The sequence below is a fragment of the Solanum lycopersicum genome, chromosome 2 (assembly GCF_036512215.1).
Source record: "Solanum lycopersicum chromosome 2, SLM_r2.1".
Taxonomy (NCBI): Eukaryota; Viridiplantae; Streptophyta; class Magnoliopsida; order Solanales; family Solanaceae; genus Solanum; species Solanum lycopersicum.
Genome location: NC_090801.1, coordinates 53,923,929 through 53,944,554, shown reverse-complemented (window position 1 = coordinate 53,944,554; position 20,626 = coordinate 53,923,929). Strand labels below are relative to the sequence as shown.

The 20,626-nt window shown below is 25.9% G+C and overlaps 1 protein-coding gene and 1 long non-coding RNA gene across 2 annotated transcripts; both read right to left on the bottom strand.

The window, feature by feature from the left end:
• Window positions 1-5,629: 5,629 nt before the first annotated feature.
• On the bottom strand, window positions 5,630-7,566 carry LOC112940929 (uncharacterized). Its single transcript, XR_003245242.2, has 2 exons — window positions 7,146-7,566; window positions 5,630-6,045 (listed from the first exon to the last, which is right to left on the bottom strand). It is a non-coding gene; the product is annotated as an uncharacterized lncRNA (long non-coding RNA).
• A 7,195-nt stretch (window positions 7,567-14,761) lies between these two features.
• On the bottom strand, window positions 14,762-16,186 carry LOC101252557 (polygalacturonase 3). Its single transcript, XM_026029100.2, has 4 exons — window positions 15,755-16,186; window positions 15,375-15,664; window positions 15,063-15,291; window positions 14,762-14,980 (listed from the first exon to the last, which is right to left on the bottom strand). The coding sequence occupies exons 1-4, from the start codon at window positions 16,184-16,186 to the stop codon at window positions 14,762-14,764; spliced, it is 1,170 nt and encodes a 389-aa protein (XP_025884885.2).
• Between the last annotated feature and the right edge of the window lie 4,440 nt (window positions 16,187-20,626).

Genomic DNA, 20,626 nt, shown 5'->3' with positions numbered 1-20,626 from the left:
ATAGTAATTGGACTTAGTTATACAGATGAAAAATTTGAATATATGATTAGAATTTGTATATTCTATTAGTTATATACAAATTTTTGAAGTTAGTATATATTAAATTTACATACATATACAAAAATTGATATGTACATGTCTGTTTTAATAGCTAGTAGTAGGGATTATATATAGATGGGGAAATATCATATGTGATTATAATTTTGTATACTGTAGTAGTTATATATAAATTATCGAATATAATGTATTGAATATGCATATACAATTAATAAAAACATTGAATAAGTGTTAGTATATACTATATACAATTAAAAACCTGAATAACATATATCTCTTGTTATACAAATTCGTAAAATGCATTTTTGTACATGTATATATTTATTCAATAAGATTGTATATGTATATTTATTGCAATCTAATTGGATGTGCATATACAATAAAAGACATTGAATATGTGCCGGTATATACTATATACAAAAAAGGTAAGTTCATATATATAAACAGAAAATAATCTGTGAATGACTTTTTATTTTTATTTTTTTTTGTATATATAGGTAGGTATGTATATACAGAAATTAATTTGTACATGACTTATTATAAACAGAATTTTTTTTTGAATTTGAACGTATGGCTTGAAAATAGGGACGTTTCCCTAAAATTGTGGCATTATCTTGATTTATTGTTACCATATTTAATGCTTCAGTTACAAACAACTTTTTAAAATAGAATTGTATAAATAATAATAAAAAAAATTATATACAAAATTAAAGACACCTTTAATAACTTAACTATACCCATATTATGTAATTAGGTAAACTATACCCATATAATGTTATTTAATCTAATAAGTTTGCCATATATGAAATTTTCCCTATATTTTATCAAGACTAGAGAACTGAAATTTAACGGCAAACTAGTTTCTAACTTTTATGCACTCAAATATCATGATATCACTAAAAATATTGTAACTTCTCTTCCTTATATGTTTTTTTGGTAGAACTAATTATTTTTCTCTTTAATTGAAAATATGAAGTCTTTGGCCCTCCTAAAATAAATATTTTAAATGTATATTTCTTTTGTTAATTATAATTAATTTTTTTATTTGTTTAATTTTATATTGGATAATATATAGTAATGTAAAATAACCATATTATGTATTACTATTGATCTTGCTTAAAGTGCATTAAATATGTTTTAGTCCTAAAATATGAATATTCATTTACTTTGAAATTAAAAATATTTTGCACTCGTTATTACATAAATTTATTTTATATGAGATGTTATAGGATTTTTTTTACTTTTATGACGCATTTTTAATATTTGTAATCTTAAAAAAGATTAAAATATTTTCTCCATGTTAAATTCTTAAATAGAGTATTATTTACTCATGAAATATAGATAAATATAGATAAACTATTATTTTATCCAACCCGTTTGTTATCCAATCTATTTATACTCATATCAAATATGAACAAATTGATTTACTACCCATTTAATATTAGCGCAGATTGATTTACTACCCATTTAATATTAACCCATTTTCAACTCGCTCAAATTTTATCCAATCGCCTATTTACCCTCACTATCGACAATCATCATCTTCATCTAGAAGGGGGTTCCATCAGAGGTGGAGTTAGAATATAAGTGAACAAACTTAGAAGCTTAAAATCCACCACACTATTTTCTATCTCTATTGAACAAGCAGGCATCACAAGGAGACGTGTTGATGCTATGTTGTTTGCTTATTCCCTTTTATTAGATATTAATATATACTTAAAATGTTACTTCTTTCGTTTAAAAAAAATTATCTTCTTTTCTTTTTAGTCTGTTTCAAAAAGAATGATCTCTTCTCTTTTTTATGAATAAAATTGTAATTTCAGCTTTTCACTTTGGCATGTTTAAGGCCACAAGATGAAAGGACAATTTTGTACATGTAATCTAACTTTAATTTAGAACCGCAAGATATAAATGTATTCTTTATACTCTTAAACTTTGTGCCAAGTCAAACCAAATCATTCTCTATGAAACGGAAGGAGTATCTCGTTATCTAAGACTAGTAGTGATAAAACTCTACTCATTTCTATGAATCTTTTTCGATTCAAATACACATGCAAATATATTTCATAAGTTATATAAACAACTAAACATCGAAAACAAATTTTAACTAATGATATAAAAATTTAGTCGATCACTTTTACTAGCTAGCTAGACGATTGAGTATTACTCATCATAGATATCATATCAATTTGTTCACCTTTCAAATTTGATTTAATTTATTATATAAATATTTTGGACAGCGTTATAAGTACATCAACATTAATCTTTTTGACGTGTACATGAACGGTGTGAAGTGTAAAAGAGAAAAAGCTGGTCAACAGTAGGGAGCCATAAGCTATGTAATGATGATGAGTAGTGAGTTACAATCACGACTAGGAATAAGAAATTATCACCCAGAAATTTTTAGCTAAATAGTAAATTCTTTATATTAATTTTATTTAATTATGAATTATAAGAATATTCACATTTAACAATGAATAAATTAAAATTGTTAGATAAATTCCATAACTAATTTTTTTCGAAATGATTTTCATATTATTTGAAAATCAACCTAATATTGTATTTGAAATATGAAAACACTCAAAACCATGTTTTCACTTTATTATATATAAAAAACTAAATCAAGATTCTCCATTTTTTTAATCTCTAGAAAAAATAATTTTTGTTTCTATACCAAAGGTGTGTTTGGTATAGAAATTCGTATAGAATAATACCTTGGGTGTCGTTTAGTTTGAGGTTATAAGATATAATAATCTCAAGATAAAATTTAGGATTATTTTACCATGCTTTTGGTTGAAGGTATTATGTGATCCTTGAATTGCGTATTCCATCATTTATATCTTAGTGATGGAATAAGATATTCCATATACATGGACGGAGTAATTTATCCTGAAATAATTAATTCTGAAATAGCTTACTCCTAACCAAACGATCCCTTTGGATGTGTTTGACATGAAAACAACAACTAATTTTTTTTATAGGGAATAAAAAATTCAGAACAATTTCAAATACAATATAAAGTAAATTTCAAACAAAATGAAAAAAAATTCCAAAAAGTATTTGAAAAGTTCTCATGACCAAATAGATTAACAAACAGTACTCTCACATCTCGTAAAAGGGAAAGAAGCAGAAAAAGGAAATACCAAGATATGATGGAAAACAATATGGTTCTCTCCATTGTACCATTAAAAGCTAAACTTTTTGAATTTAATGGCATCAACTTTTATTGAAAAAGACACACTACTAAATAGACACTAGAGAACAAGAAACACTAGTAGCATATTTTCAATTTATTGTTTTCTCCGTTCGAAATTGTTTGGCGCTTATCGAAAGTCAATTTAATTAATTTTCAAAAGTAAATTAAATTACATTAATTCGATATTTTAAATAAAAAATTAAATATTCTAAAACTATATAAAAGTACTATTTTGCATATTAATATGATTAAAAAATACAACTTAAAATGTTAGTCAAAATTTTTATAGTTTGGTTCTAAAAATAGAAATAATGATAAATAATACCAAAATGAAGGAGTATGCATAAATATTATAATACATTGAGGATTATTCTCCCCTTAAAAGGGAAAATTAGTAAACTAGTCAAAATAAGTAACATATTTAGTAAAAATATCCATACTTTATAAATATTAGCAATAATGTCAAAAATGTCATTATTTTAAAAAATTTATGTGTCCCAATTTTCTTCCTATTTTATCTCTTTTTTTTCAATTAATTCTATATATCTTTTTTTTTTAAAATAATAATCATTTTCTCTTCCATTTTAATTTTTTTTCTCTCTCATGATTATCTTTTCTGATTTTCCTCCAACATTGAAGTTGCAAATATTTTTTTTCCATATATTTTGGTTGTTTTTTTAATCCAAAGTTGAATCAACAAGAATCCCTTTGATTAAGGTATCTCTAATCTCTATCCTATTTTCAGATTTCTTTTCTAATTTTATTTTTGTTTAAATCTTAAAAAAATGTTGTTTGTATTTTTCAATTTCCGTTATGATTTACTCTCCAATGGCTGAATCCAAAAGGCTTACTAGAGGTATTCATCTTAATTAACCAATTTCTGGTGATTTTTCATCCTTTAATTTATTTATTACTTAACAAATAGTGTATAATGTATGATCCGCTGCTAAAATGAGGGAAGAAAGAGGGTAAGAACATTTACAAGACTCATTGGTGTGCAAAACCTTTCTCAAATTCAGAACGCAAATGTAGAATCTTTGTCTACTCGTGAGAATCTTGAAAAAGACGACGAAGATCGGATAGTTGTCGAACAATTTTCTATTAGTTTGTTTTGTATTTATATTTATTTAGAATTTGGTATGCTTTCTTAATTTATATTTAAATCACTATATATACTATCAATATTTGTATTTATTAAAAATTTCATGTTGCATGCTTTATGAATCTTGTATTTGTCCCTAATTTGTATTCATCCAAATGTATGTCAACTAGTTATGTATTTTATTTATAAGAAGAACAACTTTCTATTAGTTTATTTGTATTCGAATACAAATACAAATAGTAGACATATTGAAATGAATACGACTTAGAAAAGGAAACAAGATTTTAAAAAGAAAAAAATAAATACACAGTGAAAAATATATACGAATACAAATATATTTCTTAAATAGCTACATTTTATTTGACATATATATTGGAATGAATACAAACTAATAAAGGTATGTCAACTGAATTTGACATTTTTTTCTAATTTATATTTATTCTAAAGGTATGTCAACTAGTTATGTATTTTATTTAAGAATGAGTACACCAAATATTCAATTATTTCTTTTCAATTTTATATTTCATTCACTTTTTCATCATACTAATTTTTTGTATTTTATATATTATTATATAAAATTCTAAATAAAAACTAGAATAAATAAAAATACAAATAAAATACATATTGAAATGAATACATACAGGATTTTTGAAGAAAAAAATAACTATATAGGAAAAAAATATATGAAAATACAAATATATTTCTTAAATGACTATATATATAAATTCGGCATACATATTGGAATGAATATAAACTAATAAAAACTATAATAAATATAAATAGAATATATTGTGGAATGAATATAATTTTAAAAAGATAAAAATTCTGGAGAAAAAAAAATTAAATTTTATTTGAAAATGTAACTGATGAGAAAATTAAGGATGCTTGCCTTTTTTTTTTGAAATATCTTGCCTTTTTTTTTTTGAAATATCTTGCCTTTTTTTTTTAAATATTTCCCCCCTTAATTTTCTCCTTTTTGTTATTAAATAATAATATTCATACATAACAAACTAAAATAACATTTTTACTAAATATTGAAATTGTTGCTAATGAGTCCTCTTAAATGCTAAAATATTGACAAATTTCCCTTATTTAAACTATAAATATTAATTATCCATTTTCTTACCTGATTTCCAATTTTTTATTGTTATTTTTAATTAAAAAAGAGATAGAAAGAAGCTTTAGCCACTTTTGTAATAGAAGAAAAGATTTAGGGCTAAAATCGTAACATTCATGAGTTGGGCTATAAGCTCTAACATTTGAGTAAAAATTACGCGAATAAATTAAACAAATTAGTAAGTTATGTAATATAATTATAGTTTGAATTAGTTATCATTTACAATCTCGTTTTAGCTATAATTGTGTATGCCTCTCTCCTCTCTACATAGCAGTAATTTAGCTATACACCTATGTATACAAGTATGTATCTGATAGATACACATATACAGTTCGAAGATATACAAATATAATTCACCTCTCCAAACTCTTCGACCTCTCTCGCTTTCCTCTTTCCTTTCTCTTCCAATCTCGCTAGCTTCTCTCCTTCCTCTTTTAATCTTGCTCGTCTCTCTCCTCCCTCTAACATATAACTAAGAACTATAACTTACAAATTATAGCTATATATCAAGCCTAATTAAGTTGTTTTTGATGGCTATTCGCAAAACTTCTCTTCTATTGTTTTTTCTCTGAACTGCCAAACGAGATACTTTTCTTATTAAGTAATTGAAAACTACAATTTCTTTAATAACTTAAAGCTTCGGAGTTGAGACAATCATATATGTAATACAAGATCAAAATAGCTATCAAAAGAAACTTATACATACTTATCCATGAAATAAATCAAATCAGTACGTGAAAGAATATCTAAATTAGCATACATAATAAGTAATCAAATTAGTATTTTTCTATAACATCTTGAACTTTTAAATGAAATGATCACACACGTTCAATAAATATAAACGATCAACGAGTATAACTAAGTCTTTATGGTACTAGCTTATATCCTAATCCTCCCACTACAATTCTATATCAACTCAAGCATCCCATATCCTCACATCAATCCAAACAACAAATACATGTAGATCCACACACTCAGTTTGCTGGTATTTTATGAGGGTAATGATGAACATAATGGCAAAAAATCCAACCAACCACACGTAAAGCCAAACTCTCCACCTGATAGTTCAAATTTGGAACTAATTCCAATAACTCTTACCATTATTATCTCAATAAGTCCAACAACACTCCAGACTCGTTTGATTTGGAATAAATTTTAAGATAATTAATTTTATTTCATATTTAGTTTGAAGTATTAAGCTAATTCCAAAATTATTTTATTTTGGGATGAAATAATCCTGAGATTCCCAACAACAATAGCTCAATATCTTACCATAGTCTGTTCGGTAACTTGCTACATCAATAAATTAATTTCTTTAGCTTATTTATCATAGATCTAAACACCAAACATGTCCCCTAATACATATGATTATATTTGACAAGTCTAAAACTTTAAGTATGCGCACTTTGTTGATGTTCTCATACAATTATAAATACACGTTTTACCTAATAATACATATATACAAAAGATATTTTTTAATCAAACTGAAACCCTAAATTTGATTATAATACCTTCATTGAAGATCCATCGATCTATGTTATATAAAGCATTTGAAAATAGAATTGAAGTAAAAGATGAATAGCATTTAGATAAAAACAGATCCATTTAAGATTCAGTAACACAACACACCTAAAAACTTCAACAAAAAAAAAAAAAAAAAAAACGAAACCCACCTGCAAATAGCAATATTTCTTCGAGTGCGAGATCTAGTAGTAAAAAACGTGATAACTTTGCTTGAAATAGCAAAGGGATCGGACCAGGAAGCTTGATTCCCCAACAAAGGCAAAAAAAAAAAAGAGTGAGTTTAGAGAGAGAATGGATTTGTTTCAATTGATCCAAATCAATTAATTAAATATACTCTCTCCATTTTAATTTCTTCGTCGTCTTCATCATCATTATCATTATCATTATCGCGAAGATAAACATCATTATGATGACCACGTTTTTTCTGACGAGGAGTATATGGTGATGATGGTAATGATGATATTTTGAAATATTTTTGGTTGTGGGAGCAATGATGACGGCGGTGAAAGAAGTAAGGTTTTGGTGGTGATGATTCAGAAAACATGATGATTGCTTTTGATTTTTTGGGGGGTTTGAAAGTTTTAAGGGAGAAAGGAATATAAAGAGAGATGATGATGATAGTCTCCACCTTCTCAATGTTTTTCGTGCACTCTTTTTTCTTTTCTTTTACCCAAAGTCTCCCTCGTACTGCCTCTTCCCATAAGGAGGAGAGAGAATTTCTAGTCATTTTTGCCTGTTCTATCTTCATTTTATTTGCCTTTTTAAGAATGTGATTACAAGTTTTTTTCATAAAATATTTTAATTTTTATATATCTTATCCTAGTTATAAATATATATAAAATTTATTTTAAAATATTAAATTCTATGCGTAAATTTTCTATTAAACTTAAATTTTATAACTCTTGAAAAAAAAATTAAAAAATATTACATAAATTTAGACAGAAAAAAATAAGGAAAAATTAATAATTCTATTCTGATATTTTTTTTGTCTTGTAAACTAGAGACGTTAATTGTTACTTGAGTTTGAATAAACTAAACTATGGTAGAGATGAAATATGTACTGATTGAGCTGAATTTGAACGGATCAAAAAGAGTTTGATCAATCCAAATGTTACTTGAGTCAAATTGTTACTTGAATTCATGGTAAACAATCATTTAATCTCATTAGAGATGAAATATGTACGGATTGAGTTGAATTTGAACGGATTAAAATGAATTTCATCAATCCAAATTTACTTAAGTCAAACTAAACTGAACTATGGGTTATAATTCAATCCATTAAACTTTTACTATGTTTTAATTCCTTTATTTGTAATTTTATAAGTATTAATACCTCATTTTTTTTAATTTTAACTATGAATAGTATCTATAAAAAATACATTTTGAAAAAAAAAAGGTTTAAACTACATATGAGCTAAATAATTTTTCTAAAAGTGTCTCGTCTAAGTTCTAACATCCGTCTTTGAGCATCAATTGTATACTGCCCAAAATAGTTTCTGAAAATCAATTTAACATTGACAAAGATAGAAAAAGATTGTATATAGTAACAGGTCTAAAATTTCCTCTTGTAATATTAGTGATTAAAAGTCATATAATATATAAAGTTTGTTTTTTGTTTATAAATTTCAATTTTCTCTTAAAACTTTACATGAAATCAAACATATCACATAAACTAGAAAAATAAAAAAATAAAATAAAATAGCAGTACAACTACAGAGAATGAACTGTTTCCCTCGACAAACAAAAGTGTAATGATCCGTTTTGGATGTATTGCACGCTGCAAAACTGTAGATGCAACGAATAACGAGTACTACAGTACAACGAGTTTTGGGAGAAAAGGTTCAAAATAATTCCTCATCTTTAGGTAAAGGCTTAAAGTGATCATTGAATTTTTACGTAGAGAACTAATAGTCCTTCGTATTTGTAATATTTATCTACTTTTGATCCTATCCTAAAATTTTGTCTATTTTTTAATATCAATTTTGTTCAAAATTTTATATAAGGAATGTCCAATCGTCTTTTATATATATTTAATATAAATAATAAATCTATCCGAGAGAAGGTGATAAGAAAAACATTTTGTTATGTTCACTAGAAATATTAGTGCAGCTAAACTAAGAACTTCTAATTAACATATGACTTTGCAGGAAAAGAAAAAATTATACTATTGCGCGTGAAATTATCGTAATGAACCTTTCGACTTTACCTGTCTACTAAACAAAACAAAGTGTTTTTCTTCTAACATTCTTTGATATGGAGTTGTTATTTCTACTAAATATATAAAATGATAATTGAATATCCCATAAATAGGTTATTGATAAATCAATGCAAAAAAATAAAATTTTGAAGAAGGACCAAAAGTACACCAATATTGCAAACATGAGGGACTATTAGTGCTTCATGTGAAAACGCAAGGATCACTTTGAGCCGTAACTCAAAGAAGAGGGACTATTTCGAAATAAGTCATTTTATTATATATATATATAGAGAGAGAGGGGATAACTTATTTTATTATTATGGTATATGATGTGATAAATAATGGGAAACTTACATAGATTTCATTAGTTACAAGCTAATTACTTAAATACATTCTGATTTGCAATGTTACATATCTTATCAAATTTTAATGTGTATAGATACATTCAGATACATACATTTCGAGATATATGGGTCAAAATTAGGTGATATATATATATATACACACACACACACACAAATGCGTATATCTAATGTAATTCACATGTATTTAAAATATATAATGATTCTTATTCACCTCCCTCCAAAATTTCACTCGTCTCTCTCCCAATTTTAGTGTATCTTAGAGCAAAGATACATGTATCACCGATAAGATACATAATATTTTAAAAATATAGATAATAATAGTAAATATGATAATAAAGTATGTCTAAATATATAATTTTTTTCACAAATAATTTAAATTTATTAATACCTTCGGTTGAATACACAATAAAATAATCATATATTTTATTTTAAAATTATTATATATTAAACGATTTATTTTACCCTACTGCAACCACGAAATTGTGAAATGCACTCGACGGGAAAAGCAGAGAAGACATAACTCTATGGCTAGGACCAGGGTCCACTTTGGAAATTATCCATCACTTTGGAGGAACGGTTTGGATGTAAAAAAGAAAATTAGATCGAGTTGAATTTAATTTAGAGGCTGTTTGATAGTATTATTAGATTATTTTTACATGTATTTTTTTTAAAAGATAAGCTTTTTAAAAAGTGTTTCAAAAAAAATAATTTATGGTCGGTAAATTTGTTTAAAAAGTGTTTTTGATAAGTAATTTATGTTTGACTATTTCTTTTAAGAAAATGCTTTTGAAAGTCAATTATGAAAATGATAAATATTAATGTATTTTTAATATTAAAATTATTTTATAGAGACAAACTATTTTAAATAACTAATACAAAAACTTTAGTTATATTTATAATTTAATCAATTAAAATGCACATATTTAAATTTTTAAATCAATATTGTAAATAGATAAATATTGTTAGAAAAATATTGAACAGAAGAATCTTTTTGTTATTGTTACTTATTCTCTTGGGTTCAATCTCAATTATTATCTTTCTTTTTGTTATAATACTCTAAAAATTTTAAAATTTTCAAATTCAAATAAATAATACATAAATTAAAAAAATGAAAATTTGCTATTTGTCACTTTATTGGTAGCGTCTAAATCTTTATTTTTTACATTTTTTTTATTCCACAAAATTATTGTTGTTACATTTGTTTTAAATTCTGTTAAAAATACGTAAATGATATGTACAGTAGAAATATGAATAATAACATAAAAAATAAAATAAATTTTATCATATAAAAATTAAGAAATAAATTTTTTGAATGAAAATCAATGAGGCTTGTGAGATATATTAATTAATTAATAAGAGATATATTGATAAATATATTTTTATATTAAAAATATTTTAATTTTAAAAAAATAATTTTTTTGCTTTGTCTTTTTCTAAAAAGCAGAAACTTTTAGCTTCTACAATAGAAAAATTGTTTGTGCTTTCATTCAAAAGCAGTTTCTAAGGATTTACTTAACACTTAATTTTTCAAAATAAATAAATAATTTTTCTAAAAAAAAAGAGAGAAACACTTCTGACTTCCCAATAACAATACAAACAGACTCAAAATAATGAGTTCATTATGTTTGCTGAAAAAAAGTTTTTTTAAATTAACAGTTATGGTTAGACAGTTAAACCTAATACTTAACACGTGGTATCAGAGAGAGCAGGATCCCATCTCACTCGATTTTGGGACCTTCAAAAATCAAAATTGTTCACGCATCAGATGCTAAGCATAGACGTGAGGTGGGGTGTTAAAAAATGACAAAAGTCTCACATCAATAATTAATGAGATGGTTGAATTCCTTATAAGGTTTGGACAGTCCTCCTCTCTTTGAGCTAGCTTTTGGGATGAGTTAGGCCTAAGATCTAATCTGACACAGATATCATTATGTTTGAAATTGTTTTTGAACTTCTAAAATTTCACCCAATAAATCGAAAGTTTTTGGAGGATAGATTTTCAAAAATTTACCAAATGTCATAAGCAAATAATTGACCACATATCATAATCAAATAATGTTTTCAATTTTTTTTTGGAAAATTTACTTTCAAAATCTACAAACTAACCGATAGCTAATATGAGTTAAAATGCTTTTAATTAATATGTAAAACTTTGACTAAATGGCCAACTTTTGAGCCAATAAACGAAATTTTAGCCACTAATTCAAATGTAATACGAATATAATACCCGAACAAAACTACATTCGCCAAAAACAATAACAATCCTAAGACATGATGTTAGAGTTCGAAACTTTAACAAGTAATAAAATTCCAGCACTAACAGATTGGAGTTTGAAAAGCTTTTAATTATAAATTAGGTTCAAATTTCAATAACGATTGTTTGAAGTCTATAATTGTTTTCTTTCGTCTCTCGTGTGAAACAATGTGGTGAAAAGAATTGGGTTTAAGAGAGCATATCAATTTTTTTTTTAACCAAAAAGATAAAATTGTCTGACAAAATGAAGAATCGTTAAACTTTACTATTCGATTTCATGTGCAACGAGTGATGAAAAAAGAATTTTCGGGGTAATGGAGATCAGGAAAGAGGGAAGCTTCAGTTAACTTTAAGGGAGTCCGGAGCCTAAAGGGTATAAAATGTTAATAAAAATTCCAAAATGGTATATGAATATTTATTTTGACCAAAAGGGCAAAATCGCTGGAAGGGCAGCGACTTTGCTTGCCGAAAAAAGTAAAATCGCTGCCTTGACAGCGATTTCTAAATTTTTTTTAAAAATTTTTTTTTTAATAAATCGCTCCCCAAGGAGCAATTTTCTTAATATTTTATTTGAAATTAAAAAAAATAAAAAATAGGAGCAAATCGCTGCAAGGACGAAAGCCAAAGGTGAGTCTCGTAGGTGGACGTATCGAACCGAAATAAGATCTCAGATTGACATCTTGATACACTGATTTACCATAATAATAAATAGAGTCAATGCAGCGATTTGTCTCCAATTTTCTTTTATATTTTTCTAAATCAATTTTTTAGAAAAATTGTAATTGCTACTTATTTTAAAAAATTATTAAAAAAAAATTATTTTGGAATAAGTAGTAGAAGAAAAATTTAAAATTAAAATTTCTTTAAAAAAATTAAATTTTAATTTTAAAAATTGTAAAAAAAAAATTAAAAAAATTGATTGGACAAAATTAAAAAAAAATTTGGAGATAAACTAAGAGCAAATCGTTGCAAGGGCAGCGATTTGTCTCCAAATTTTTTTTTTCCAATCAATTTTTTTAATTTTTTTTTACAATTTTTAAAATTAAATTTTAAATTTTTTAAAAGAAATTTTAATTTTAAAATTTTCTACTACTTATTCCAAAATAATTTTTTTTATAATAATTTTTTTAAATAATTTTTTAAAACAAGTAGCAATTATAATTTTTCTAAAAGATTGATTTCAAAGAATATAAAAGAAAATTGGAGACAAATCGCTGCGCTTGCAGCGATTTGTTCCTATTTTTTTTAAATTTTTTTAATTTCAAATAAAAAATTAAGAAAATCGCTCCTTAGGGAGCGATTTATTTTTTTAAAAATATTTTAGAAATCGCTGCCAAGACAGCGATTTTACTTTTTCCGGCAAGCAAAGTCGCTGCCCTTCCAGCGATTTTGCCCTTTTGGTTAAAATAAATATTCATATACTGCTTTAGAATTTTTATTAACATTTTATACCCTTTAGTCTCCGGACTCAACTTTAAGGCATGAAATCGTCATTCTGTTTTGTTTCATCGTCATTCCTCCCACTATTTAATTATATTACTTTGAAAAAATGGTTATAAAATAACCTGGTTTTATATGATATAATATAGAAAGGAATTATGTTATATTTATTTTCTCAATATATTGGTCTTTCTGTAACCAGAAAACAAAAAAATATACTGAAAAATTGAACGTGTTTCTAGCAATTATCTATTGAAGTCATAATACTTCGTAAAAAGTAGAAGTTGGAACAACTGAATAAAGATGAGGTTAATTTGAGAGGATAAATAAATAAATTCATAAGAAAAATAGAGTTTAGGGACATATTTGGTAGATTTTTAAAGAGATTTTGACTAAAATCTCCCTCAACTATAACCTAAATCTAAAGTACATCTTTATATTAGAAAGTGAACAAAAAACATCTTTGCACATTTGAAAAATTGCAAGATTCATTTTTCTATCGATTTTTTTTAAAAACTCGAGTCACCTACAAAAAATGTGTTAAGTCGAATGACTATATGTACACACGATTAAGTTAGTCAAGTTGGGTGATTTTTTTATTTTTAGAAATTTAAGGATTAAAATAATCGAACAAAATATATTCAAATGCTAAATATTCTTGTAAAAAATTGTCCAAATACAACTCCATTTTCAAAAATTTCAAATAAAGTAATTATTATCTAATTTTCACAACAAAAAATTTTTCACAACAAAATGTCTACATAATTTAACTAAATTACCGTACTTTTATATATTGTATAAAATGTGAAATGAATTGTCTATATAGTATATACGTGTTATATGTTTTTTTGTATTAAAGAGAATTTTTAAAATGATTTTTTTTTTGCATAATCTTTCAAACCATTGAATCCTACTGTATAAATATTTCACAACTTACGTATTGTTATTTGTTGCAAGTCAATTTACTTGATTATGCAAAAAGAAAAATAATATAAACTAACAACAAAATTTATATTATGAGAATAAAATATTTATTTTTTTATTCATATCCTTATTTTTTTAGGTGACATTGATCTTCTCGATTTAGCTAAGACATGACTAAATTAAAAAAAATATTTTTATTTGTTCAATTAGTTTCTTAACAAAAATAGACTGCAGGTTGATTCTTGTTATTTTTTGGATACTATAAAAATATTTTTTGCTCACTTAGATAATATAAAAATGTACATTAGATTTGAGTCATAATTAAGAGATGATTTTAGTCAAAAACTTGATTTTATAACTTGGGCCAACAGTAGTACAGTAATTTTCTACTCTAACCAGGCAGATTATATAGCTTTTTCATAAAAATAGGAATGTGATACATTTCATTTAACATTAATATTTGATACATGAGGTAACATATTGAATTTTTAACATAACAATGATAAATAATTACAATTTCAGTTTCATTTTTGTGAAAGTATGTATGGCATCATACAAATCAATTATTATCTATTCTATGTTTTTTTATAAGCAATTGTCAGGTTTTTGTAAACCAGAAACTCTTCCGCTAACATTAATACATGAAGCTTTAGTCGGATGATCATTGTAACTAAGATTCAAATCTTCAAGTGTTATGCCGCTACATGGATTTCTTTTGCTGCAATCAATTTTCACTGCAACTTTTGTAGCCGATGTTCCGTGTATATCTTGATATGTTACATCACTTATCTTTACGCTTGAGCCCTATGAAAAAAATTAATAATATAATTAGACTAAGGTAAGGGAACATGATATATAAATTAATTAACTTGTACTCAATCAATACCTTATGAGGACAACTTTGATGGTTAGGGCAATAATTTTGATCTATGATGATTGGATTTTTAACATTAACCATAACAATATGTTGAAACAGAACATTTCTAACAAAGCCATTGCTAGGCCTTGCCCAAGTTTTAACTCTCACACCATTTGTTGTTCCACTGAAAGTCACAGTCTTAATTGTCACATTTTGGACTCCTGACTCTTGCTTTTTCCAGCCTAAGCTTCCAATGCTGCAACAACATTATGTTATCGACATAAATTTTAGTTGAAATGATAAATCAATGAAAATGAAAATAAATTTTATGTTCCAAACCTTATTCCATGGCCAGGGCCACAAGCAATGCCTTCAATCCATAAGTTAGAATTTCCAGGGCCAATGGATATACAATCGTCTCCAGTACCAATTTGTGATTTCATAATACTAACTCCTGATGATAATTTTACATGAATTCCATCTGTGTTGGGACTATCTCCTGGAGCTGATACCTTCAGTCCTTGTAGCTTTACGTTACGACATCCGTCTATCGAAATTTGAAACTTTTGACTATTTTGTACGGTTACTCCACTCATTATAATATTGTTTGATTTGTAAAAATTCAATGCCTGCGCCAAAATTTAAGGTAAAATTGAAATTTTTACTCATCATCATGTCAAATACTGAAAAATATTTTTTTTATGAAAAACGTAACGAACCGTAGTGCCATCAGGGCAGTCGTCGTAGTCGGAGTTCTTGCAAGCCCAAAGAGAAGCACCTTGACCATCAAAGGTTCCACCATATATGGAAACGCCATTGACTTTTTCAAATTTTATCCAATTTTCTTCATTGCCAATCGCATTATAATCAGATGGAGCTAAGAGAGTCCCATCAATGCGTATAGTAATAGCGTTGCTCTGGCATCGTTTGCCATTGAAGTATGCATTACGAATCAAGTAATTTCCACGTGGCACGTAAATAGTGGACGAGCTAGTAGAAGCACAGGCTGCTGACCAGGCACTCAAAAAGGCTTCTGATGAATCAGTTTCTCCATCGGATTTTGCTCCATAATTTTGGACATTGTAAATATTGGTATTTGCTGCTAATGATGAGTTGATTAAAAAGAGGAAGAAAATTGCTAAGGGACTCATTTTGTCCAAATAAAAACTTTTGGAATGATCAAATTGAGGTAATGAGGAATTGAAGTACTTAATTTAGAGTGATATTTATAGGGTGTACCTTATTGGTGAAGTCAATAGAAGGTAAAGAGTTTTAATTGTTATTTTTGACTTCATTGAAAGTTAGTTATTTCTTCCAGATTTGGTTCTTGTTGAAAAAAAAAAAGAATAGTTAATTCAGATAAATATGAAATTGACAATTTTGTTGACAACCTACTTGCGTTACAAACACTGAAAAATAACGTTTTCTGACCTTCAACTTCCCATTTACCTAGTGCTTTCTGGACCCAATTATATGCATAGAATTAATTACGAATGAATTAGGAACAATTGTGTCAAAAAGATTTAGCCAGTACTAATTCAAGTTGTTGGAATATACTTATTCTAAGTTGACTTTATATTTTTATGGGTGATGAGCTTATTTAATATTCACTCCGTCCATTTTTATTTGTGATGATGTGCTTTTCAAAAATCAATTTGTTTTTCAAAGTTATTAGATTGCATTAATTTGATATTTTAAGTCAAAAATTCAAAAAATATATAAAAAGTACTATAAGTTGCAATTTTTTGCATATCAACATGGTGAAAAGATACACCTTAAAATGTTAGTCAAAGTTTTTATAGTTTGACATTGAAAATAGAAATTCTTTCAATTAAAAGTGAACGGAGGAAATAGAAAAATAAAAAAATGTTTTATAAATATAAATTAATTACAAATATATATCCCTTACATTGATACTCACTAAATAATTACTATATATGCATCAATTGATAATTTTTGCTAATACTAAATCAGTATATATGATTGTATATATATATATATATATATATATATATATATATATATATATATATATATATATATATATATATATATATATATATACGGGTGATAAACTAACCAAAAAAAGAGAAAAAAATAAAAATATTACTAAATGGTATCTCTAATAAAAGATACTATAAAAAAGAATAAAAATAACAAAAATGAGAAAAGAATAATTAATGAGAAAGAACAAAGTAATAAATGATAAGATAAAAACAATAAATGAGAAAAAAAGAATAAAAATAATTAATAATAGGACAAAAAAATTGAATTGGAGCAAATTGGGCCTATAATGTAAAAGCCTGGGAGCTGAGCCTAAAATTAAAGGGAGTTGAAGGAAAACTTGGCTTAAACTAAATAGGGGTATATGCTATAAATCATTAATTATTTGGACTCTATAAAAATATAATTATTTTATATTTTATGGCCCATTTATATAATTCTCCTTATTTAATAGGAAAATTATTTAAGTACATAACATAACTTTATTAATTTTCAATATTTCTATACTTTTTTATTAAAATATAAAAATTCTTTATTTTCTCCTAAAAATATTTAATCGGATACTTTATTATTTTGAAGCAAAATCAGACCTTTTTCATTCCCTAATTATCGCCCTCAATCTCTCCCACTAAGATTTGAATTATCAAATCAAATAATTTTCAATTCAAAAGAATTCTATGACTATTCAACTATATTCAGAGTTCAAATTAGATTTTCTCATTTTTTTCATTGTGATTTTCGTTTTTTTAATTATTATTATTGTGTATCAATAGTTTAGGCTTGCATTATGCATCTAACATCTAACAAATCTATAATTTTTGTTTCAGGAGATTCTAACAGCAAAGAATTGAAGATTGCATGAGCCCATAGTCATAACAAATCAAAGTTCTAGTAAGAAAAAAATGGGAAAAAAGAGTATATGTATCTATTTCAAAAAATTTAAAAATTCCAAAGGGTAAAAAGATTGCCTTCCCATTATTCGACCAACATTATCCACGGTATGCAATTTTTATCATATATGTATCCTCTATTATTTTTTTAATCTGATGATTCTTATTTTTCAATTAAGTATCCTCTTTGAAATTTGCAGTTGTTTTTCAGATGCATTAATTTTTTGTGAATTTGTTTAAAATTGTTATTGTATCAAAAGTGAAGAGAACTGTATATAAGTAAAGTACTCAAATCACATTTACTTTGTCATAAAGTATTGACTATTCAATGAGCAATTAGATTTGTGTTTTTTGTCACTGTATGTAAGGAATAATGGAATTTGTGTACCTTTTATGTTTTGTTGTTATTTAGTATCAAATAACATGAACATTAATGTATCTAAGATACTTGTTTAATGCTTATTTTGGCTTGTTGGTTGATTTTGTTTCTGTGCATCATATTCCACGATAATTTTCTATATGGTACTTAATACTCAGATCACATTTACTTTGTCATAAAGTATTGATTATTTCATGAATAATTAGATTTGTGTTTTTTTTGTTACTTTATATAGAAAATAATGAAATGTGTTTACCTTTTATGTTCTGTTGATTTTGTGTATCAGTCATGTATTGTTAATATGTAGTATAAAATGATATGAAACATAATATTTGAATCAATGTCTGGCCTTTCCCCTTTAGTTATGTATGTATCTTTTTTCCGTTTGCAGTGACTTCAGAACATATGTAGTTGCTTTTGCTGAATGTTTTAAAGATGAAATGAAAGTCCCATCGAACCCTTTTCGAAGTGACTATCGTTGCTCAAAATATACAACATTGTTATGGAAATATGGCATCGCCAAAGTCAAGGCGAGCGTTAGCTAGAATGATGATCCCACAAGGCTAAAGGATGTCTTCATACCATTGGCAAATGATGAACTGATTAATATATAATAGTAGTTTATTTACTGACTTACGAGATAAGTTTTATTGTTTTAAAGATACCTTAAGTGTTTTGGAGTATTCATTCCCAGGTCAACATTATATTTCTAAGTAATCCGTACTTCTAAATTTGAAGAGTTTTTATGTCCATAATTTTTATGTCGCTTTTAAATTCGTTTTCAATATGCATATTATAACTATTTACATATCACTTCAGTTTATGCTATAGTGAAAATGATACAAAATTTTCACAAAATTATTAAGTACATGATACAATATTATTTTCACAAATAACAAAATTTTATTTTTCACACAACATGGTACAAATTAAATCTTATTAGATTGGTACAAATCACAACAGATGATACTAAATCAATATTATGTATATGATCCTTAGGTGCTTCAAACAACTCAAATTGATACGATTTAGTAAACTCATGCCAAAGTTACAACGATATTAAGTATCAGATATACAATTATGATACCAAATTACTCTAACTTTTTTAAGTTACTATTAAATTTCCAGAAAAATATTATGTACATAAAACACAATTGCGTGCTCAAATATCAAAAATTATATTTATATGATATATATGATTGGTAAAAAATACAATATCCGATACTTAATTATTAGTAGATACAAAATTTAGAAAAAATATTATGTATATGATATATATCATTGCTTCAAACGATACCTTTTTTACATGTCATCTCTTTTAACTTTGGCACACAACACAACTATTGATAATATTATTCTATTCGATACAAAATTTACAAACAATTAAGTATCAGACACACAACAACGTATACCAAACTAACTTTATTAAAAATTAAGAATAAAAAAATGTAACCAGGATTGAAAACATAACATTTTCATTTATCGCATCATAAAATAGTAACCTAAAAGTACTTCATAAAGTATATAATTTGAGAATTATTAGACATGAAGCATAAAGTACTTCTAAAAAGCATGCATCAAGAATCTTACGCGAAGAAAGTACATGTATGCTTCCCTTTTTCACCTTCAACACACACAATTTCACCTGTTGTTGCATCAAAATTTTGTATCTCTTCATCACTTTTATCCGATGTATCAATGCATAGTGAATACATACTGAATCCTACCTCATGTTTCTTCATTTCTATGTACAACTTCACCCCATATCATTCAGAATACACAATGGAGACAAATTACCTTCAACAATAAATCTGATCTCAATGTGTTTTTTTTTTCAATTCATCAATACTAATTCAACTGCAATTGCTGAAATAATATTTGCGAACGAGATATTTTCTTCAACTACTATCACATCACTTCCGTATCGCTCGTATCTAACATCACTTTCCCATGATCCAAAATGCCTTAACAAGATCAAAATATTAATTGCGTTGGTGCAAAATTGTTTTTAATGTTTTTCGAAGAACAGGAAGAAAATTTCACAATTTGAAATTTGAAAATTATAATTCAGTTAGAGGTTTATGACTGATTGGTTGAAGTAAGAAACGTAAACGTAATTTGTGGGAATCAATTAATTTCTGTTTTTAATCCCTTATTTAATGCTTAAACTGATAACAACAACTTAATAATTAAGTATCAGTCGTTATTAACTAAAATATTCGCATACAATATTATGTATTCAAAAAACACTATTTTTTTTTATTTAGTAATTAATGAAAAAGTAGATATAAGAAATATTTTCTTTCTTATACTATGTA